Source organism: Poecilia formosa, unplaced genomic scaffold, assembly GCF_000485575.1.
Source record: "Poecilia formosa unplaced genomic scaffold, Poecilia_formosa-5.1.2 Scaffold231, whole genome shotgun sequence".
In the NCBI taxonomy this organism is placed as follows: Eukaryota; Metazoa; Chordata; class Actinopteri; order Cyprinodontiformes; family Poeciliidae; genus Poecilia; species Poecilia formosa.
This window is the reverse complement of record NW_006800170.1, coordinates 205540-229175: the sequence shown is the minus strand read 5'-3', so window position 1 is coordinate 229175 and position 23636 is coordinate 205540. Positions and strand designations below refer to the sequence as shown.

The 23636-nt window shown below is 39.1% G+C and overlaps 1 protein-coding gene across 5 annotated transcripts; it reads right to left on the bottom strand.

Moving 5' to 3' along the window:
* Positions 1-8402: 8402 nt before the first annotated feature.
* On the bottom strand, positions 8403-23542 carry bod1l1 (biorientation of chromosomes in cell division 1-like 1). 5 transcript variants are annotated; one of them, XM_016680062.1, is made up of 32 exons: positions 23307-23541; positions 22786-22910; positions 21868-22058; positions 21274-21750; positions 20491-20640; positions 20210-20376; positions 19989-20085; positions 18902-19028; positions 18757-18817; positions 16856-18658; positions 16060-16321; positions 15765-15826; positions 15564-15678; positions 15362-15469; positions 15234-15277; positions 15094-15139; positions 14949-15011; positions 14819-14862; positions 14646-14718; positions 14451-14509; positions 14307-14361; positions 13845-13888; positions 13603-13759; positions 13168-13247; positions 12878-13004; positions 11612-11664; positions 11485-11530; positions 11265-11335; positions 11060-11159; positions 10674-10815; positions 10348-10419; positions 8403-9315 (listed from the first exon to the last, which is right to left on the bottom strand). In XM_016680062.1, exons 1-32 carry the CDS (start codon positions 23421-23423, stop codon positions 9195-9197), a joined length of 5259 nt encoding a protein of 1752 aa, XP_016535548.1. In that variant the 5' UTR covers positions 23424-23541; the 3' UTR covers positions 8403-9194. The 5 variants fall into 5 exon arrangements, with proteins under 5 accessions (XP_016535548.1, XP_016535544.1, XP_016535546.1 ...); XM_016680058.1 differs by having other exon boundaries at positions 16060-18658; positions 23307-23542; XM_016680060.1 differs by having other exon boundaries at positions 11265-11332; positions 16060-18658; positions 23307-23542.
* Between the last annotated feature and the right edge of the window lie 94 nt (positions 23543-23636).

The window sequence follows — 23636 nt, the reverse complement described above, 5'->3', positions numbered from 1 at the left end:
TATTATTATTATTATTATTGTTAACACTATTTTAAATTAAAGTGCATATATGTTACACTTGTTTGTGCGTTGTGCCCAAAACAAATCATTTGAAGAGACACAATAGTACCGCCTGTGTTCTACAAATGTTTTGTAAATTTAAAAAAATATATATATGTTAATTATTTTCCTGCTGCTCGTCTTTTAGAAAATATTTAAAATTGTTTTTTTGAAACGTAAATCTCAGGGGTAAAAACATCCAGCACTCCTTTGATAAAGTCAGCATCACACTGGTGTCACAGCCTGCATGTAACTTATGGGAATTAAATAGATAATAAGATGTGCTGAGTTTGAATTTATGCTGAATTACAAAGAAAATGATCTGAGGTCAGCTCTTCCAAAGCCGACAGATCATACCATCTAGTGGCCACTCAATATACCTCTCTGTTTTTTATTTTCTGACATCTTTTACGTCCGTAATGTCATGTCTGACCAGACATAGTAAAATTGCTTTGCATATTTTATCCCATGGTGAAAATGTCACTCCAAATCAGCGGCAGACTTCTTATATAAACAATAATTACATTACGTTGGATTCCTGTGTGGGATAAACACGAATTATAATGGTGCAGAGATTTGTGAGTCATTGTCTCAGGACTGCAGGATACTTGGGAATAAAAAGTCTGTCGCCGCAACATAAAAAAAAAACACAACTGAAATTGGTGGGAAACACAAACCGCAGATACATCTGGAGATCTTCACACACCCTGCCCTTGTTCTATCAGGAACTCCTCATCCCGTCCAAGGCCAACATCACACCCATTTTCTACTGACCACTATTGGAATATGCTTAAATTTTTTTTCTTGGTCATTTCTTTGTTCTTCGTACACTTTTTTTTTAATGTTTTTTTGTTTTTGTTGTTCTAAAACCAGCCTCCCTGACCCGCTGCCGCTTTATAAACTGGGAAAAGTGGAGGAGAGCTAGAGATGTCCAACAATGTGAGGCCATCCCGGTGATGTGGAGCAGAGCACTGCTGGTTGAGCCGAACCTCACTGCGAGGAAGAGCAGCAGTAAGTGGCAGGAAATGTAAACAGCGGCTTGGTGTAAACCGAATTAAAAACGTCATGGTGTTCCTCTGCTTTACTGTAGTATTTCCAACAGTCATTCCCCTTTCTCTTAAATAGTGAATCAATTATATTTAAAATAATAATTATAATAAAACGTCGCTGCTCTCTTGTCTCTCTAATCAGATGATAGGATGAACCAGCAGTGTTTTACTCTCAGTGGAAAACCTATGAATTAATGTCAAAATGAAATGGTTCCCGTCACAAGTTTAATCTATTTCTGATATTCTTCAACATCGACCACAGACTTATCTTCCAGTGTTAAATATTCACATCAAATAAAAGCAGAGCAGGAGCACTGCTGTAAATATACAGGAAAACACTGTATATTTATGCTAAAAATTAAATGGAGCAGTAAAAGATAAATTCAACTTTTAGGTTTATGATCAAGTTTTTCTTATTTAAATACACGTTTTTGTAAGATTTGTGATGACATAAATTTGTATTATTAATAATAATGCGTATGATTTGCATATATTTATTAAATGGCCACAAATAATTTTCTTTTCTTTTTTCCATTTATGACATTTTAGCAATTTAAACAATTTATTGTGATTTTAAAAGTAGTTTTTGTGTTGCTAAAAAACAAAAATGAGAGGCGTGATTATAAATATAGTATCGGTAAAATTTTTTGTTCTGTAGTTGAAATAGACGACGAACACTTGCTAAGATCAAACATATATTTTCAATGTGTTCACTGCCATGTTTCAATTTATTTAATTTTATCTTTCCAGAAGAAAAGATTCCGCATCTTTTAGCAAAGCACTTTACAATGGAGTGACATATTTTTTATTAGGTTATATGTTTCAAATCTTTCAAAAATGTCAACAATAATATGTAAGAGTGGAAAAACAATATAAACAACCCAAACCTTTTGAGAAATGCTTGAGGTCCCTTCTCCAGAAATCTGACATTTCAAATTAAACCTGAACCAACTGGGTCTTTTGTGTGTGCTGGCTCCCTCTGGTGGTAAGAATAAGAAACGTCAACAGTAGAATGAAACTGGAAACATTAGACATTTATTTCATAATGGCAATGCCAGGAAACTGTGTATTTTATCCCCCACCACCACCACTGATGACATGAATCCTTTGATATTTCCAGATTCTTTGGCTGCTCACATTCAGTTTAACTCTGAGGTGAGATTCCTGCCACGCTTCCAGTAAAGAAATAAACTTTAATGGCAAATTACACCATTACTTTCACCTCTGCCATCCTGACTCATGTTTTCTTGTCACTTCTGTTAACTTTAATCCTCTGATTTAAAAAAATATCTCACCCGATGCAGCAGCACATCATGTACTCTGGTAATGTCTCTGTTTCCTCCCCTCTTCAGGCTGTGTTTATGACAGGTTTTGATTTTCTTCTTTTTCCTCTTGTGTAGTATTAAAAAAAAAGGAGAAATGCCCCAAATTATACCCAAGCCTCCCTCTTCCTTTTGATGCCAAATTGTGATCAGATGGAGCAATATTAGAGAGGGCAGTGCCAGGAGTCATTTGCAGTAAATGCTCCCAAACGCCCTCTAGATTTCTCATCAGATGTCTGATCGCACACTTGATCAACTTCAGCACTGGAAAGTGGGGGCTTACTGCCAGCTCTAAGTGCAGTTTTAGTCGCTGAAGCTACGACCAAAGCTTCTTTTTTTTATTTTTTTAAAGAAATAATGATCCTTGCATGCAACCGAGCTTTAAAATGGCAAAGCACTTGAGACAGAACACTTAGCAGCAAATGGAAGCAAGACTCAAGCGGAGAGAAGGATCCTCTGTCTCCTTCCTGGAAGCTTTTTAAAGCAGCCCAACAATGGCTGCAGAACTGCAGACACAAGAGCAGAAGCTCCTCACTGTTACAGTCCAATTAATGTGTGTAGATAGCACAGGCGTGATTTATAGTTTATTTTCACCACCGTCGTGCAGACAAACGAGCTCCCATCAGACTCTGGCATGCAACACATAATGCATGCAGCTCAAGCACATCATGAAAGGCTCCCGGGCTCTGAAGGGCCTTTGGCTGCCTACTCAGGGCTCTTTTCTCCTCCGCTCACGCCTAAATAAAGATGTCCTTCAAATCCTTTCACCGGGTTCATGTCACATGCAAAAAAATATCACTCTTGGGCACGGGAGTGGATGTGGTTATGGATACTTCAAGGGCCATTTAGAAATTCTTGAGATATTAAGGTTCTCTTCTTTTCACACGGTGAAGTGGGAGTCGGAGACAGCAGCTGCAGTTTTTGTTTCATGAATGCAAGCGCTGCATTTATCTCTCTCAGAAGTGTCCAAGGAACAGCAGCGCCTCGATCTGCTTATTCAGGGACTGAGTTTGTGGAACTGATTAATCACCTTTTCTGTGGAATGCAGAAAGAAGAAGAAAGTTTAAACCTGTCCAGGCTGTCCAAAACAGAAACATGACAGGTGAAGATTTGTCTCTGTTTTGTTTTGATCATTTTTCACTTTTTGCTGAAGCTAACTCACCTCTTTTTTTTTCTGATACCACAGAGTTAACAAAACACCAGAAAACTAAACATTTATTCATGACTAACAACGCTGCAGAACTGATCTAATCTGAGGATGTCAAACAGTGCCTTCCAAAAGGATTCATGTCACGTGAACTCTTTGCCATTTTGCCACATTACAACCACATGCAATGCATATTAGAGGGGCCAACAAAGTAGAACATAATCGTAAAGTAGAAAGCCAATCATATATAATTTTCAAAAATGTTTCCAAATTAATATTTTTGGCATATGTTTTTTTTTCCATTCTTCTTTGCAAAGTAACTCAACTCACATTGGTTGGATGATGAGATTTTGTAAATATCAATCTGTGCAACAGATTTTCAACCGAATTTAGGTCTAGACTTTGACTAGGATATTGTCACAGATGAATATGCTTTAATCTAAACCATTGAAGCTATGGCTTTATGAGGGGTCTTCAACCTGTGGCTCTGGAACCACATGTGGCCCTTCAAGCCCTCCGAAGAGTCTCTTAATAACATTGCCCAAAACTGATATAGAACTGCAGTGTTTCTCAATTTAAAAGCAATAAATTATGTACATTTTACAATAAATCTCTGCATTTTCCTGCATTTCATAAATAGACTCTACAAGAGAAAAACACTTGTGCTACAAAATTCATTTTTTGTATGTTAATGTTTTTATTTGCCAATGGACTACCTGTTTTTTCTCCCGTATTTTTCCATAAATTTGGAACAGACTGTTCAAGAAAATTCTTAATTTCCCTTTATTCTAAAATGTAAATATAGATCTAAAATTGTTAACCCTCCCCCAACAAAATAACAGATTGTTTGCAGCCTGTATTTAGCTCTATCCACCTTCTCATCAACCCCAGTGAGATTCTCTGTCCTTCCATCCCTGCAGCTTAATACACCATGTTTTATTGCAGGGTGTTTTCAGGTTCATTTTCCATCTTATGCACAGTTCCTTTGCTTGAATTCAATCTGTTCCATGAATAGATTTTTTTTTTTTGCACTCTGCATATTGAGTTGGCTAGAGTAAAATAAAACAAGAAATTTGTGCTTTAAAAGAAAATGGCTTTAATAGAAAACATTAAAGCATTTGAAAATGGCATTTGAAAGTGCCAGCAGCAGTAAAACAAAAAAGCCTAAATAATACGTTTCTTGTGAACTATGAAGCAAAGAAGTAACACATGTTGTTTACACGACTGTAAAAAAAAAAAAAAAAAAAGTTACCGATACTTTGCAAAGAACATCACTCCACACTGCCGTGAGAAAACAAAATTTGTATTTTTCTGTGCTTCTTTACTTCTTAAAAAAGAAGCTAAAAACCTCAACCAACGTCACCATTCCTCCCTGCCGCCTGTCGTTGGCTATTTCTAAGACTGGTGTATTAAACTCTTTTGACATTAAACACCTGTTAACTTTTATGTTTTGTAAGAGGAGTGGCTCCATGTTAAAGCAATGCATTTAGTGCCAGCGGGCTGGGGCAAATCCCCAGTAGAGGAAAGACCACTCCCAGAGCAGACAAACAGGGGCAGGAGAGAGCCCCTCTGTTCCCCCTGCAGTCGCCTCCGGGGATCCCCGGCGCTCAAACCATAAGTTAGCTCGATTCTAGTTGACAGCCATGCGAAACCGCCATCTTTTCACAGCTCTGCTGCATAAACTATACAGTTACCACCTGCAGACCTGCTGAGGAGGGGAAAGAGCTGTGAGGCAGTTTCTTCTGTATCTGTTTAATATTGCACTTTGTCTTTTGTTTCCATCGTTGTAGTCCAGGTGAACATGGAAAGAGCGTACCCATGTATGTTCTGAATTAAAAGGGAAAAAGAGCACTAATCCGAGAAGCAGCCAGTAGCTGTAGGAGCTGCAGAGATCTCAGTTTGTTGACAGGAACAATGATTTGTCTAGCACTCTAAAAATGTGGCCATTTTGAAATAGTGGTGAGAAGAAGACCTTCATTGAAATAAAGCCACACATCACAGTAAAGTTTGTTCTTGGTACACCATCTCCAGCATCATGATGCCACCTCAGATGCTTCCTGACTGATACTGTGTTATTTTGTTAAAAAAAAAAAAAAAAGAGAGAGAGACTTGGGCAGGTATTTCTGTCTCAAGTAATGCAAAAGTGTAGAGGCATTTTTTATTCAGCTGCAATTGCACCAAAAGATGATTCTACAAAGTATTGACTTCGCTGAATGCCACACTTTTCAGTTTTTCATGAACTAAAATACTGAGATCCATGTGTCCTTTTCTATTGTAGGGTTGCCCTGGTCCAGTCCTGCAGAGCTACCATCCTCCAGTGTTCAAATGCATCTCTTCTGAAACACGCCTGACTCAGACGAGTGGCTTGTCAGTAGGCCACATCCATCAGGCGTGTTGGAGAAGGGATGCATGTGAAAACTGCAGAGTGGTTGCTCTCGAGGACTTGAGCGTCCCCCATCTGCATCTATTGCATAAGATCTGAGCAAAATTCATAGAAGTTTGTGGTTGGAATGGGTAAAAATGGAATCGACATTTATAAAGTAGCTCCAGTCTGAAGAAAAGAATTTAAATTCATTGATTTATATTTTGGTCCCAGTTTGCTGCTTTTTATGCTCCCCTTTAAATCCTATTCTAGCTGTGAGGTCCTTTTATAATCCATTTATAAAAACGGTGGCCCATAAATCTGTCTGTGTGCCCTAAATATAGGTGTAGAAAACCTTCTTTGGCAAGGATGACAAAGAAAAAAAAAAAAAAAAAAAATTGGACTACAATGTAAATAACGTGCAGTAATGACATGAGTGAGTGAAAGGTGCAGTGTTTGTCTGCCAAACCTTTTGGCTGAGCAAAATCTAATCCAAGCCTTTTAATTTAATTTGTTGGTCTGATATTTTAGAGCTTGGATTGCAGAATCAGGAAATACCTGAGAGAGGTACACCTTTAACGACTAAAAAACCTGCAAGCCCACAGGAATGGCTGGAAAAAACGTCCAATTCTGGCTTTTCATCCCCTCCGTCCTGGATCCTAAAGGTTCAGGTGCAACGATTAAAGGCTTCTAATGTGTTAATGATGGTGGAATATTTCACTTGGAGTTTGTCAGTTTTATCCTCCATTAGCAGGCAGGAATGTCCTCTCTTCTCCTCTGCACGGAGGTGATTGGCCAAGGTCGTTGCTTATTTACACACGGCACACACAGCACATCCATTTGGGGAAACACAGAGTATAATCTTTCAGACATAATGAGGGCAAATTAATAAAAATAAATCAGCGTCGCCGTTTGATCTTTTCACAGATTCAAGAAAGAAAAGCGAAAGAAGACCAGAAGAATGTTTGTTTACAGCAGCTTGGTTCAAAGAGAGAAAAACTAAATCTTCATTAAAAGAACTTTCTTAAAAAAAATAAATGAATAAAAGTTACATACTATCTCACAGCCGCTTAAACAGACAGGCTTACAAAGTTAATTTCCTGCCAAAATGTTGCACACAAATAAAATATGTTCTATATATTTCATTTTATTTGAAATATGTTTTATTAGAACTAGACTTAGGTAATCCTACACCAGACAATTTATTATGTGTGTGTTGTGTTTGAGGACAGTTTATAATGCTTTATAAGTTTGCAACATTTTGGCAGGAAATTAACTCCATACAGGCTGGACAATGAGAGAGAAAGCCAAAACCGTGTAGGAGCTCCAAAGAACCACAGTTCTCACCTCTAAAAGTCCAACCGCTGTGGAAGAGTGCAAAGAGGAAAACTGTTGTGGAACCAGGGCCCTAAGAAGTCCTGTTTGCAATCTGGCTGCCACAAGTCATGCAGGAAACACTGCAAACTCATAGGGGAAGAGTCCTGCTCCAGACAAAATAAAACTTGAGGTTCACCTTCCAGCAGGACAACATTAAATGCACACCTAGAGCTAATGGAATGTAAAAACATACGTGTTAAAATGGCCTAGTTAAAGCCCTGATCTGAATCCCGTTGAAAATATGCATCAATATTTGCTCTTTCTTTGCAAAGGAGAATTGGGGGCGGGGGGAAAGTAGGTGAAGAAACAGCCTCCAAAACAAGCAGCTGTAGTTACCGTGAAGGATGTTTCATCAATATATCTGTTAAATGGGATGGAATATAAATGTACCCCTTTTGATTTTTACTAGTAAAAATTTTGAAAGCCAGATACGATTTTCCTCCCCGTTCACGTTTGTGCACAGCTTTGTGTTGGTTTTTCACATCCAATTCCAGTAAAATGCATTCAAGTTTGTGACAAAACACGGAAAAGTTCAAAAGGATACGAATGCTTTTGGCATTGTAAATTATGAATTCAGTGAAAATGTATGAGACATTTATGTGCTAATCAGGCGACGTTTGTCTGATGTGTGTAAAGACGTACACGACTGAATGCATCTGTGGAGTGATACTGGGGAATAGCTTCAGTCTATAAATACAGGAATGTCCAAACATCACCCAGTTTAAAATAAGATTTAAAGACATTTCACTACAAATGGCATTTAGTTGAGTGTTTGATCTACATGTCATGTTTGTTTCTGTTGTACAATGTCTCTTTTTGCTGTAGGAAAACATGTCACTTGTAATTTCATTATGGGCTTAGTTAGGCATGTTAAAGACCAATGTTGAATGTTTTAACAAGTAGGATGCCTGATGGCTCCTTCAGCAGGATGAGACGGGAACAACTTTGATTTTGAGATACTTGGATAGAAATGAATAAGTTTGCACTTCTTCCTATCCCATTCCAAACATAAACTGATATGTAAATGTTGTGAATGGAGTGGCTGCTTATATTTTCTGCCTCTTAAGCTAGTACAATGAATACAAAAAGAAAACTACGTAAATAGCTGCAGATATTCACAAAAAAGGTCCAGATGAGAATTTATTATAAAACAAAACAACTAAAAAATTATAAAACAAACAGTGGATATACATAACAACCAAAACAAATCTCTTACCGACGACTTTACAATCCTGAAACAAATCTGTTTGTTGGGATTTATGGCATAAAAACAGTATTTTATTTGCAGCAGCTGTTGTTGAAAATGCCAACAGGAACACAATGTTTACATCGAAACTGCTGCAGCTCTCTAATACTTCTTTTTAGTGGCTACATAAAAAAAAGAAAAAGAAAAAAGTGATGGGAAATCCATTTATTTTTCATTCACAGAATGAATAACAAGAAATAAAACGCACAGCAAAGATTGGATGCCTTTAGCGTCAAGTGTGTGTCGGGGTAACAGAGACGTCTGTGACTGAGATGTGGCCTCTCTGCTGACTGACGGTTAATTCTGATGCTGCCTCTTTATCTCAAAGCTCAGCTCGGCTGCACATTAGGCCTTTGATTGGTCTGAAATGCTCCGGTTCACTGGGAATTACTGAATAAACCGAGGAATGATGAGTGTGATCCGAACCATATGGGCGCGGGGCAGCAGAAAGCATTCTGAGGGATTCCTCACTGATCCTCTGGTTTACACTCAGCCATCAGAGCAGAGTGCATAATAACATCCAGAGGCTTTCGATACTGACAGTCAATGAAGCACAAACAGTTTCAAAACGCCGACTGACTGCGAAAGTCTCTGAATAAGTGGAGTAAAAACAACACTGAGGGGGTGCGCTGCTCCACCGCTGTCAGAGGTCTCAGCGTTTGGCTCTCTTCGAAGGGGGCTCCTCTGATTTCTGTCCTCCCCGTGTTCGCACAGCAGGGGGGCTAGCCTCCGGTTTACGGCCCCCCTTGGCTGAACCCTGGGCCCTCGTCCCGCTGCAGGAAGGAAACAAGGACAGAGTGTAGGTACGTTTGTTAATTCAACGGTTATTTGTGACGAAGTCGCTCAGTACCTACTGCGTGAACACAAACGGAAGACTTTCCACCAAAAATATAAACTGAAACAACAATAATAATAATAAAGTTTTGCCAGAAACCAATTCTCTCAAAGAAGCCGTTTCAGAGTGAGTAAAGAAAGATGATTGTGATAGGGGAAAAAAAAATCAGCTCTAAAAACCAGAATTAAGAAAAAAAAATTCTTAAAAGACACAAAGAATCACATGATCAAAATGTATTTTACCATAAAAACACAATCTTTCCAATTGCAACCAGAATCATAAAGTTACTTCAATGACAAAATATATTTTATGACTTTGTTGACGTGAGGAAATAAGTCTACTTTTAGTTTTAATGAAATATGTGGCTTTAATGCAGTGGTCTTCAATGTATGGTCTTCAATATGTCTTCATATTATTCTATTAATTGTTTGAATAAAAAGAAGAAATAAATGTCAGACATCTTGATAGTAGCTAAATCGGTTTTGACTCCAGCATAAACGTACAACTTTAATGTAAAAAATTATGACAAAAATAAAATAAATAAATCAGGAAAAATATTGGAACAAAAACTTTTTTTTTTTTAAGTATTGAACTTTTTTAATGCTTCTAAGCTGAACCTGAAGATGAATGCGTCAAATAATTGTTAAGATTAGCGGGTTTTTCCCCTGAGAGAAAATTCAGGAAAGACGTTTTTTCCCCCCCCCTGAAAAACAGGAATGGACAGCTTCTCACTTGAAAGACTCCAAAAAGCATTAGCAAGCCGATCAAAAATTCGGCTCGGGTTTAACCTGCTTTCCTACAGTTCACAGATTTATTCTTTTCATTCTGGGAACTAATCACGCGAGGTTCCAGGAAAGCTTTTGAATAAAATGTTCTTTTTAGGGAGAAACGGCATCCGGTTGCAGTCACTTTTGGTCGCCTGCTCCTGAAAGCTCGTTGGTGCTGCTGAACCTCAATGAGACGGACTCACCGTGTGCCAGCTGTGGTCTCCTCTTTACCGCTCTGTCGACTCGCCCGGGTGGAGGGTTTACTTGGCTTGTTTCTGAGGAGCAGTAAAACAAAATTATTGCTTTAGTGCTAAATCTTCCCTGCTCTCATTAAATGTGATGAAACGGCGTCAATGGGTTCTTCAGTCTGAAGATATTAAGACCTTCACTGATCAGATATTTGTGTACCACCACAGATGAACGGGTTCGTTTTTGCTTTGGCTCTCTCCAGCAGATTTAAAAAAAAAAAAGCCACCCATAGCTGAGGCCGATCTTTACAGTTAATTTATTAGAGAAAACTTAAAATTACCTTTCGGCTTCGAGGCGAGCTGCAGACCGAGTCGTTGCTTTGGTTGCAACTCCCTTCTCCCCGTCTTCTTCGTTGTCGCTTTCCTCCCCATCTTCATCATTTTGCTCTTTTTCCTTCTCATCTGCTTTACTCTCCTTTTTAACTATAGAAATAATTGTTAAAAATCTAATTTTAACATGCAAAAGTCATTTTACAGACATCTTAAAAAGCATTTAACAACACAAAAAGCTTAACTTTATCAAACTTATTAGGCAAATCAAAGAAGAGATTTTGAAATATCAAACCCAATTTTGTTTTTGTTCTTTTGAGGGAGTACAGGGATTACATAAATAGAGCTAAAAAAATATTTAAAATGTTTAGCTCTTTTATTTTTCTTCTTTATTTACCCGAATCGTCTGCAGCGGCGGCGGCGGCAGCAGCAGCTGCCTTTGGTGGCCGTCCCCTCCGTTTCTTTGGAGCTGCCTCTGGGTCTTGCTGCTCCGCAGACTGATCAAAAATAGATTTCCACATAAAAGAGAAGTACTAATAACAGAACGTATTAAAATTGGCAGCTAAATATAATCGGAAATTTCTATTTCATTGCCAACTTACATTATCTGGCTTCTTCTCACTGCAGCTTTGCTCTTTCACATCTTCTGAATGGCTCTGAGAGGTGGAGACTGCTGGGGGAAAAAAAAAGAAAGAAAACTTTTCATGTTTTATAAGGATTCATCCGTAACACCACAGTCACTAAGCTATGCTAATAATCTGATTGTTTATTTCTTTTTCATGATGAGTTTTTCATCTTCATTTTTGTTATCTTGTTCCTCACTTTGTTCTTGTTCACCCTCTGCCAGCCCCTGCTGAGCCTCAGCTTCCTGCAGAATTGAAAATTGGGGAAATTAAAACACAACAGCAGCAGTTTGGTCCAAAACTAAAAAGAAAAAAAAACCTCTCACCTCTCCAGACTCCTCTGTTTCCTCTGATCTCTTCCTCTTCACTCCTTGTTTACCTGGAATTTAAACATGGCCTACTGTATGATGTGCAACGACAGACAAGCAGACTGTTCTTCACAAAAAAATCCTCTCATACAAAGATTTGCTAGTGGTTATAAAATAAACTTTTATAACCAAGAACTGCAAAATGATTTTTTTATTTTTTATTTTTGTTTTTTTGTAAAAAAAACTGCAAAAATCAACTGTTAATTTTTAAGTTTGGAGATGTTACACATAATGTATCTGAGCCATAAAAGCTAATTAATTTAAAACTGTATTTCATAACTGTGAGTATTTGTCAAAATCATACAATGATAATAATTCTCACTGAGGTTTCTGACAGTGTTGTTTTTTTCTTCTCATATCAGAAGAAATGTGTTAATCTTAGATTGCTGAGGCTCAACAGCGAAAACTGTTTCTAGAGAAACAAGCTACTTTACATGTCAGTGAAATGTGGCATAAATGACCTTAAACGTTTTGGCTAATTAAAGGGAAATCTAATTTATTGCAATGAACTTAATTTCGACTGCTACAGCTTTACATTACTAGTTTGGATTGAGTCTAATAAATCATAAACACATGAATTATCCTGAGAAATTAAAAGTGTCATCTCCGCTCTAGTATTTGACCAGACGAAAACACAGACTTTTTTTGGAATCATATCAAGAATTCAATTTGCTTTTACATTGCTTATGCTAAAGATTGCAAACTACAAACTATATTTTGCCATGTAAAGTATAAATCTTTAGATTTTATTTTGAGTTATGCATAAAATTTGAAAGTTAGTATAAAGAAAAGCTAAAGACAAATATTTTATTGGATGAATCCTTTAGATTAATCAATAATCAAAATATTAAGATCAACAGATTAGATGGATGAAATTTTTTTTTAATAATTACACATTTCTAGTCTGTGGTCTGAGTAAAAGAAGTCCAGAGTTTTCTGATTAGTTACAAAAAAAGAAATCAAGTTTTATGTCGCCAGGAACACAGTTTTCATTCTTCATACAAAGCAACTTTAGCGCCTGCAGAAGCCCAGTTTGCATTTCAGTCAGCCTGAATCCACACATTTCCACACAAGAGGAGGGAATACTTTCTAAAGTAAACACATTACAGCCATTTTTTTTTTCTGTGATTTTGTACAGCTACCAGCGTTTCCTTCTCAACTCAAGAGCTTCACTTTGCCGAATAAACTAAAATTAGCCCCACTGTGATAGTAAAACAAACTCACGCGTGTCGTCGCTCTCCTGGGGGTCTGACTTTCCAGTAACTTCAAGTTCGTCTGCAGCAGGAGAAGGCAGGCTGACTTCGCTTTCGCTTTGATTACTTTTCTGTGCTTCACATTTATGTTCAGGGCTCTGAAAAGGTTAAAAGTTAAACTTTTTTTTAAGGAAATGAAGGCATTTGAAGTTTTACAGTTCAAAATTTTGTACATTTCTTATGCATTAAGTGATTATGATGAGCAAAACACTTGCTATAAAAGCTGCAGCTCCACATAAATACATTAAATTCTGAACCAACCTCTTTTTTTTCCGCTTCTTCGAGCGATGCCGTCTGACCAGCACTGTCCTCGACTTTTGATTCATGTTCCTCCTGATTATCTAAAGTTAAAAATTTAGATAAAAACATCAGAGAACAGAGACTCAAACATTAACCAGTCCTCCAAGGACAGGTCACCCTGCCAACAGAGTCAGCTGTAACATGGTCAAAAACACACAAAAACACTACCAGAGAGAAGAGAAATCACTTCATTTTATCATTTCACTTTCTTATTATTGGGGCAAAGAATAGCACAGAATGATGTAGGCATTAATAAAAATGTTAAACAATTTGTTTGTAGGTCAGGAGAATCTCAAATATATACCTCATTGTCAAAATTGTGTTTTTTTTTGTTTTTTTGTAATGTCATCATTTTGAAATTTGAAATATCTTCTTTATCAAACATGGCCGACCCACCGTCTGTTGCCTCTTTAGCTACGGCTCCTGGACGCCTTCCTCTGCGAGCCAGCGTCTTCTCCGATCTCTCCGCTTCTTTCTGTTGCTCCGTCTCCAGCTGCTCCGCGTTTCTGGACGATCGCCCTCTGCGAGGTGTTTTTACCTCCTGCTCACTTTCCTAATAATTTAAGATTTCATTTAAATACTTTAACCCCAAATGGTTTTTGACAATAAAGCTAAAATCTGATCAGGGTTATACTTGCCTCAACAGACCGCTGTTCATCCTTTTCCTCCTTAGTGCCGTCTGCCGTGTGAAAAATAACAGCAGAAATTCACTATGGCTCAATTTCGCCCACATTCACTGTTGATATTTTTATTTAGATGGGTTTTCTGTTATGATGCATACGGTGATGCCCTCGTTTTTCCTGTTGTTTGATTTTGTAACACTGAAATGTTTCAGCGAGTCTCATTACATTTGTTGAGAAACTAACATTTCAGAAACAGATCACCATACAAACTGTAAAGGATGGTGGTGGTAGAGTGATGCTCTGTTAGAGCTGACATTTTCCAACGCTAACTTAAAGACACGCGAGGTAATATTTCAGTCTACTTCGTTAGTATTAATTCATTTCTTATATTTAAAAATGTTTCAAATAGAGCCAAAACAAAAGCTTTGGAATCTTAAAGTTTGACTAAAGTATAATAATAAACGAAACTAAACGCACCACTTTTAACTGAAAGCTTTCTTTTACGTCCTCTTCTTCTTTCAGTCTTCTCTTCCTGTAAAACAAAATTGTTCCTGATGAAAGACGAGTCACCAGACAAATATTTTCACTTAAAAATATAAAGCTGGGTGTTAAGCAGCCCACCTTTTCTGACACGTCTGAGCTCTTCCCATCTTCCTGACTGTCTGTGCTCGAGACATTACCTGCAAGATCCAGGCAGACACAGCAAAAATAGATTAAGTGCAAAAAAAAAAAAGAATATTTTGCAGGAGGAAGAGAAAATCACACTTAAACATACAATCATAGATGTAAGAATAGAAAAATAAACATTCGACTCACTGATTTGTTTGACTAATTTGGCCTCTGGGTTTGTTTCTCCAGACTCAACTTTGTCAGACATGTCAACGTCCATCTACACCAAGTTGAAGCAGAGAAATATATATAAATTATAATAATAATGAATACGACTGGTTGGAGCAAACTTTAGAGCTAATAAAAAGACTATGACTTACCTTCTCCACATCACCTCCCTCTGGTGTCTTACTCTCAGGTTCACCTATATAAGGAAGGAAAATAATTCCTTACCATTTTTTCATTTAAATAAAGAATGCATTGAATAAAACTGGAATAAATTTCTCTTACGATCATCAGTCCTTGTCTGGTTATTTTCACTATCCTCCTCCACCGTTTTACTCTGAGTTTCACCTATGAATGTATATGATTAAAAATAAGTGTCTAAACATAATTCTTTGATTCAATAAAAACAGCGTATTTGATGAAACCTTACACTGATCATCTTTTGTCTGGTTTTCCTCCCCTTCTCTCTTCGCTGCCTAGAATTTAAAAGTTGATAAGTGTCAGAACTTATCCCTGAAATAAACCAAAGTAAGTTATATTTGTTTTGCCGTAGCGTTGTTCTCTGCTCACCTCGTTGCTGGTTTCTGGGACTGCAGCGTTTTGTTCTTCTTGTTCTTCAGGACAAGACAAGGTTAAAACAACAAAATGGCAGCTGAAACGTTCAAGTCAATATCAGTCTGTCAGGAAGTAAAACTCACCAGTTTTACTGGGGATCTGGGAGATTTGCTGAGAGGAGTCAGAAACCGAGCTCTCTCCTTTGCTGCTGGTGATTTCTCCCGTTTCTGGCTCAACAACAGGTAACAACGCTGATGGGAAAAAAGGTTGTCAAATAGAAAACATATTTCAGAAAAAAATAAATGGCAAACAAAAGTAGAATAAAAACCATGTTTAAGAATTTACCCTCATCTTTGTCTGCTGGTGCTGCTAGTTTTATTCTGTCTGCTGAAATCTCAGCAGCTTCCATTACTTCATCCTCAAAATGAGCTGGACGTTTGTCTGAAGTGGATTCATCCTCCTGTAGAGAAACACAGCCGTAGTTTTTCATTGATAGCAGTATTAATGTCACTGAATGTTTCGGTGATTTTAAGCTTCTTTAATTACCGGCGGTGGAGCCGTCTCCGACATGTCCGACTCAACAGGGTCCGTCTTGGATTCTGAGTCATCCATAAACAGATGCAAGTTACAAGTAACTTTTCAGCAAGATATAAGAGCTTGTTTTAAGTCAATAATTCTTTAATACTGACAAAAATGATCAGTTCCATTGGCAGATTTCCTTTTCACTTATAGCATTAGAAAAATATCTTGTCAATATTTTTTAAATTGTATTCATTGACTACTTTATGGAATTAAAAAAAAAAGTACTTTGAGCTTCAACGATTTGTTCATTTCTACAAACCTGCAGTAGTAAGTCGAGACACAGATGATGAAGGTTCAGTGGGGCTCATCTCAACCTGAGCTGCTGTTTGAACTTGAGAGACCAGCTCATCTTTCTCAGCTTGCTGAGAGGCTGCCGATGCCGTCTCAGGTGCAGGAAGCTCGGCTTCTGGTGCCGTCTGAACTGGAGAGAACTGCTTCTCGTCCACAGCTAGGTGTGATGCAGCTGGTAAACTTTCAGTTTCAGTGAGCTCAGTTAGAGGTGCTGCCTCCACTGGAGAGAGCTGCTGCTCCTCTTCTGCTGCAGGAGTTTGTTGAGTTGCATCTGGTGTCGCTTCAGAGGCAGTAAACTCAGTTGAAGGTGCCGTTTCCTCTGGAGATGTTTGACTTTCCTCTTCATGTGCAACAGTTTGTTGAGGTGCATCCACTGAGACTTCAGCCGCAACAGGCTCAGTTGGAGGTTCTGCCTCCACTGGAGAGGGCGGCTTCACCTCTTCAGTTTGCGGAGACGCGGCGGACGCGGCTTCAGCTGCAGCTTCAGTTGCAGCGAGCTCAACTTCTGGTTCTGTTTGACCTGGAGAAAGCTGATTCACCTCTTCAGTTTGCGGAGACACGGCGGACGCGGCTTCAGTTGCAGTGAGCTCAACTTCTGGTTCTGTTTGACCTGGAGAAAGCTGATTCTCCTCTTCAGCCGCAGCAGCTTGTGGAAATGCTGTTGCTATGGTTTCATTTCCACTTGCTGCGTTTGGTGGATTCTCCTCCTCGCCTGTTGCGGTTAGCAAAGTTTCAGTGGGATGAAGCTGAACCTGCGGCGCTACCTGCATCTCTTCTTCGCCTGATGCAGCTTGTTGAGATGCAGTAGTTTCAGCCTCAGTTTGAAGAGACTCTTCCTCTGGAGAGAAAAGAGCGTCTTCTTCTTCTTCTGCGGCGGCTGATTGCTGACTTGCTTGATTGAGCTCCACTGGAGTGAGCCGCTTCTCCTCCTCGGTTGCGGCCGTTTCAATCTGCTGTGGATCTGGCGAATGGCGCGGCGACTCCCCCCTCATATCTTGGACAATTAGGGCAGATGAAACCGTGCTGTCAGGATCCATGGAGAGCAGCGTCAGAGCGGCCTCCTTCATCTTCATGTCGGCGTCCTGAAGCTCCATCTCGGGAGTCACTTCCTCTTTCAGCCCTGCAGATGGAAGCCTGGCCTCGGCTGACGTACAGACGTCCATGAGCGCCAGCAGGGCGTCGGCCTCGGCTGGTACCCCCGGCATCTCCCGGAGCCGTGACTCCATCTCTCCCTCGGACGGTTCCGGAGTGATGTCACTTAAAGCGTCGCAGGTGTCGTCTGAGAAGGACGTGGCGACCGTGGCAGCGACAAGATCAGACTCGGTGTTCGTGTCTTGTAGAGGTTGTTGTTTCTTCGGTGGATCTTCCGTCTCGACGGCTGAAGACTTGGCGGATTGATCCGAGGTTTCCGCTCCGTCGTCTTTCTGTGGTTTGTCTTCTGGACTCTCGCCTTTCTTTTCTGGAACTTTGTCCTTCTTCTCCAGCTTCTTCTTAGAAATTTTAAGCTCTGGTTTCTCATGTGAGGCGTCTTCAGAGACTTTCTTCTGCTCTTTAGTGCTTCCATCTTTTTTCTTCTCTTTTGCTGCTTCAGGTTTACCGACAGCAGATCCTCCAGTGTTTCTGACATCGGGACTTTGAGATTTCTTTTCTGTCTTCACTAAGAGTGAAGGCTTTCCCTCTTCTTTGGATTTTGCCTTTGGTTTTTCTGCACTCTTCTCTTTTTCTGCAGGCTTTGCTTTTTTAGGATCTTTGTCAGCTTCAGTGTTTGGTTTCTGTGTTTTCTGGCTCTCTGCTTTACTCCGTTCTTTCTCACCGTCTAGCTTAGATTTGGGTTTCTCTCCTGGCCTGTCCTCAGAATGACTCTTTGACCTTTTCAACCCTTCCTTGGAGTGTTTCTCTCTCTTCTTGACGTCAGAGCCAGGCTCCTTGTCAGAGCGATCCTCAGAGGACCCTGCAGAATCTGGGCGGAGCAGCTGCTTCAGATCACTTTTAAAGACAGATTTGTCCAATTTAGCTTTTTCCTTTTCTTTGCTCTTCTCTTTTTCTCTTATTTTCTCCTTCTCCACAGACCCTCCTTTTATCTTCCTGGCATCTTTAGCCCCTCCTTCGTCAGTGCTGTCTTCTGTCACCTTTCCTTCTCGAGTACTTCCAGAGATTTTCTTCTCGGTTTTGACCTTAAGCTTCTTCTCGACTTTTTCTTCGGAAGAAACTTTAGCACTGCCATCCTTCTGCAGAGGTTCTTCCACCGGATGCTCAGATTTCTTCTCGTGTTTCTGTTTGAGCTTGGAACGTTCATCAGACTGGCTGCGCTCCTTCTCCTTGCGTTCTTTGCGGGGCAGACGGTCAAATTTCCCAAACGAGCGATGCTTGAGTGCCTCTTGGGAGCCTTGTTCCAGATCCAGGATGAAGGAGTGAGTCTGGCTTTTGTCAGGAAGCTTCTTTGTGTCGCAGGAATCTTCGGAGACACCGCCACTCGTCCGCCCAAGCCGGTCGTCAGACGATGCAGACTCGGACAGATGTCTCACTAGTTTAGCTTGTGGGGTCTTTGAGGTTAAGGGTTTCACTTCCTGGATTTCAAAACAACAGAACAAAATGGAGGTCTGTAACAGCTCACCCACCCAAACGACAAACATGTTTGATACTCTTTCTGTTGGCGTTCTCATACCACTTTCCGGGATATTTCTCCTGCTTCTCCTTTTTTCTTGCTCGAAACATCTCCCTCTTTTCTGGAAGACATTTACAACATTTTTAAAGCTTAGAAATCCTCAAAAAAAATTCTAAAGCACTTGCTGGAGCTTCTAATAACACACCTTGAGTCTAGTTTTCTCTTCCTGTTGAGCGCCATTTTTTTCTCCAGGACCTTCTTCTCTTTGCGGGCTTCTTTGGCCTTGGGGCTCTCCACGCCAGCAGCGTCAGAACTCTTTGCTTTTTTGCTGTCTGTTTAAGATAAAAACATGCTAAATGATGCAGTAGATTCACACCGCAAGGGAAATTACAACATGGTATTCAACACTTTAAGACACGTGCAAAATATTTGAATTTAGCTCGTCTCAATCACGCTCTGGTCGGAAGGAGTGCATCTGTGAACATCAATTTTCTAGTATTCTCACAGATTCTTGGAGATTAAAGTCTGAACTTTGACTAGGCCATTCAAACACATGAACAAGCTATGATATAACAAGGTGTCGGCTTTCTTCCACATGTGTTTTCTGTTACACTGACAACACATAAAATCTTACTAAGTATTTTTGGTCTAATTTCTAGTGCAAATACCCTAGCACACTTGAAATAAGACAAAAGTAACTTACGGTAACTTTTCAGCAAGATATAAAAGTTTGTTATAGGCCAATAATAACTTCATATTGATGAAAAGGTTCTAATTCAACTGGCAGATTCTTCGCATTTATAACATGGGAAAAATTGTCTTATTATAAGGTAAACAACATGGAACTAGTTCTTTTCAATATTGAGGAATTATTTACTTACAACAAAGTAGTTTATATTATTTTAAGTGTACTAAAATGTTTGTACTGGAAACTAGACCAAAAATACTTAATAGGTCAAAAAAAAAAAAACATGTATTATTTTCCTTCCACTTCATAGAAAATGTCACTACAATACATTGAAGTTTGTAACTGGAATATGACAAAGCATGTCCAACTATTTAACTAGAAAATGTGGAATGAAATAAAGAGTGTAGAAAAGTAATTGTTGGGGTAACGTTGACCTAATTAAAGCCTGGGTTGAGGGTGAATTAGTTAGAAATAACAGACGTTCTAAAAAAAAAAAAAAAAAAAAAAAAAAAAAAAAAAAATCAATTTGTGTGTTTTGGTTGAAATTGTACGAAGAATGTTCCTTTTACGCACCATTCCAAGACAAAGATCAAAATAAACACACCTTGCTCTTCAGCCTGCACAGCTTTCTGTTTGCGCTTCTCCTCCATTCGCTCTCTGTTCTGTTGCCTCTTCAGCAGCCTTTCTTCTTTGTCTTTTGCCTGATAAATCAACAACAAATCCAAAATTTACATTTTCTTTGTGCGACCGCGCAGCTTGAAAATTTACCATCAACATCAAAAACAAAAGTTCAGGTCATTTAAACCACATTTTTTGTGAACTCACAGCAGATCTGCGACGCTCCTCCACAGTGACCTCATCATCCGAGTCGCTATAGTAACGAGAGTAGAGGAAGGGTTTGTGGACATATGCTTTACGGCGGGGGTTACGCTCCCTGTCTTCGCCTTCCGCTTCCTCACTGGTGTGTTTCCTTTCCGCTTTCTCACCTTCATCTGCAGACAAATCAACATGGACACTAGAACAAAAAAAAGCTCTGACTCTGACTTTGATTCTTTATAAAAAGTTTCAAATAATTTTAGCAACAGTGAAAAACTGGAGGCAGAGACCATCTGGCGGAAGCTGGCCCTCTTCGGAAGAATCGGAGAGCTGCTCCTCCACATCACTTTCCTCCTCGAAAGAGGAAAGGTCGCTGGTGTGGACGGAGCTCACCGTGATGTCACTCAGGCCTTCGAGGTCTGAGTCCTCCAAAGAGTATTCTGCAAAGCAAATAAACACAATCATTTCAAATCTTTGTTTAGCCTGAAAAAAAAACAAAAAACATATTGGTTTATGGACCAGATCTCTACTGATCTCGTTCTTTTGGCCCTCATCCATACCTCATGACCAGAGGTAGAAGTGGCAGCAAAGATTTTTGACCCACCTTTCAATAACTGAACCCGGGCCAATCTGATCAGCCACAAATACATCTATCTACCTACTTGCTTCATAAGAATAGTCACCTTGTAATAAGGCACCAAGGTTTGTAAACCCCTCCAGAAAGAGACTGTAATATTTCTATCATTTCTACAACAAGAATATAAATAATATCTTAGAAATAAAATAGAAAAATAGCTAGATTTGATAAATTATTATTTTCTTTTCTTTAACTTTCCAAAACTAATCAATGAATGAACACATTTAAAAAATGAGACTTAAAAATTATGTCACAAAATGTTATGTTTATAGTGGAAACACCCTTCTTTAAAAAAAAAAACAAGCATAATGCAATGCTTTATTAAGAACTTTGATTGAAAACAAGAAAATAAATATCTCTATTAACACAAATATACTGTACTCAGTGAATTATGCAGCTGTTTGTCCATAAAACATAAAAATAAAAAAGAGCTCACCCTCTTTTATCCGCTCTCTGGCTTTCTGCTTGGCTTGACTCGTAGATTTCACTCCCTCATCATCAGACTTCTCATCGGAGATCTTCCCACTCACTTTGCTTGTAGGTTTTTCTTTCTTTTCCTCTGCTTGCGCCGGAGCTCCTGCTTCCTCCTCCTCAGTTTTAACCTCCTCTTTTAGTTGTTCTTTTTCCTCTTCCATCTGCTCTTCTAAGCTTTCTGTCTTCACTTCCGCAGTTTGGATTTCTCCTACGACTGCCTCCTCCAGCGACCTTCCTTCCTGGTTATCGTCACTTTCTTCAACAACCTCCATGTCTTGCTCGTTTTCCTCCACCAGCTCCATTGGTTCATCCAGAACTTGGGTTTTACCGCCTCTTTCGGCTGCTGAGCTGGTCCTGACGTTTGCCTCCTGATTAAGAGAAGTTATGGTATCCAGGATGGACATGGCGTTGCTGCCAGGAGTTGAAGCTGATGATGAAGCTGTGGACAAATCAATATGTGTTTAAGACCATTTGTGAATTTTGTAGCAGAGTAAACAGAAAGAGATTATTCTGCAGTCATGGAAAGCATCAGGGGAATTTACGAAAAGTTACATACGTTGTTCAGGAACGCTGCTGTCCGTCTTGATCTCTGCTGGTGTCAGAGGAAGTGGCGGCTCCTCGGAGCAGCTGCCCGGAGACAGAAATTCACGGACCACCCTCTCCACCTGCGGCCTGAAGATGTGATTGACTTTGGGATCAACCACCTGGGCCACAATCCTGTCCACCCCCTGCTCCAGCATTCCAGATCTGTGAGGGAAACAAATACAAGAAGTGTCAGAAAATCACATATACATGTAACTGAAACCAGATACTAACAAAGATTGCTTTTAAAAATAATAATAATAATAAAAAACTACACACCACTACTTTTTTTCACTGTCTGAGATTAAACCAGACAAAAATGTTCCTGTTTTAGATCAGCTAAATTATTTTGATTTCCTAAATGCTAGAACTAATTTTCTTTTCATTACTCCACTTTGTGACTAATTTAGTGTTATGCTGAGGAAGACCCAATGGCTCTTGAGATGTTGCTTCAATACTTTTACATAATATTCTTTTCTCATGATGCTGTCTATTTTAACTTTCTTTGCTGTGTATAATGACACTCTTAGCAGCTTCAGCCAGGATTTTCAAGAGGTCTTTTCCTTTTGTTCTGGAAAAAACAAGTGTATTTTTTGGACATAGTAGCCACCGCCTCCTGCCTAAACAGCAATGTGTCCATTCTCATGTGGTTAATACTTACAGATAAACGTGGCACTTTGAGGAAAATTGTGTCAAGAGTAATCTTAGTGTGTGTATGTTTCTGATTTTGAAGAAGTAATAAAAGTGACTAAAACGTTCTGGCTGATGGAATAAAATACCATGTGTTTATGATAAATATCTGGCTTCAAAAGTACTGATTATTCAAAAAAAAAAAAAAACCTGTGTTTTTTTTAAAAAGATATAAGAAAAATATACAGTTTTTCCCCCTTACTGCAGGACGAGCTGCCGAATGTTGTTTCTCAACTGGTTTTTGTTCAGATGAGGACTCCATGTGTGATTAGAAAGGTGATTGGAGACAAAGTTGTCCACTCTTTGCTTCAGGTTCAGGTAAGCTGGCTGCAAAACATTAATCACAAGTATTTCGCAAATATCCACTCACAGCAAACAAAACGCTACAAAGTGATCTACAAAGTGGGCATGTTGACAATGGTTGCTTGAGGACCCCAAGAAACTCATTGTCAACTACAGTGTGACAATGCGGTGGGTTCTGTAAAGATTTAATAATCTTTTATTTTTCATTTACAACTAATTGTGATTCAAATTAAATTGTAGACTCGTTTTGAAACAAATCCGATGAGGGGAAAAAGAGCTCACATTGAGGAACTAGCAAAAGATATTTAGTAAACATGACACGGATTGAAAAACACAACAGAACATCTACTTAAACTATAATCTTTTCATGAGCAGTATAAACACAGATACAGAAGAAGAAGTTATGATTTCGACCGTTACCTTTGTATCAACGTCTGCTAGACAGTCCCTCCTGAACTGGTCGAAGAGTCCCTGTGTTTTTAAATGACTGACGATCATTGAGACCAGCTGCGGGTCCCCCGGAGGCAAACCAGCCATGTTTCACTGAAACCTGGCTGTATTTTATTTGTTAAAATAGAAGAGAAATTGAATAAACATCAGGGGATGTCCCATATAAGAGCACAAGCTATGTGTTTGGGGATGTGACGTCCACTAGTAGAAAAGCGCTTCGAGAATGAGCCGGAAGAACTTGGCAATGGTTTGCCCCACCAAAATAAAAGTCTAACATTCAGCTAAAGAACAAAATTCCAA

Bases quoted from the DNA above. Each gene is read 5' to 3' on its own strand.
- bod1l1 (XM_016680058.1), bottom strand. From the start codon at position 23,423: ATGGCTGGTTTGCCTCCGGGGGACCCGCAGCTGGTCTCAATGATCGTC. The intron at 15,140-15,233 runs GTGAGCAGAGAA...TTTAAATTCTAG, and splicing joins TCCCAGAAACCAGCAACGAG to GCAGCGAAGAGAGAAGGGGA. The intron at 11,336-11,484 runs GTGAGGAACAAG...TTTTTCCCCCAG, and splicing joins AGAGGGTGAACAAGAACAAA to CAGTCTCCACCTCTCAGAGC.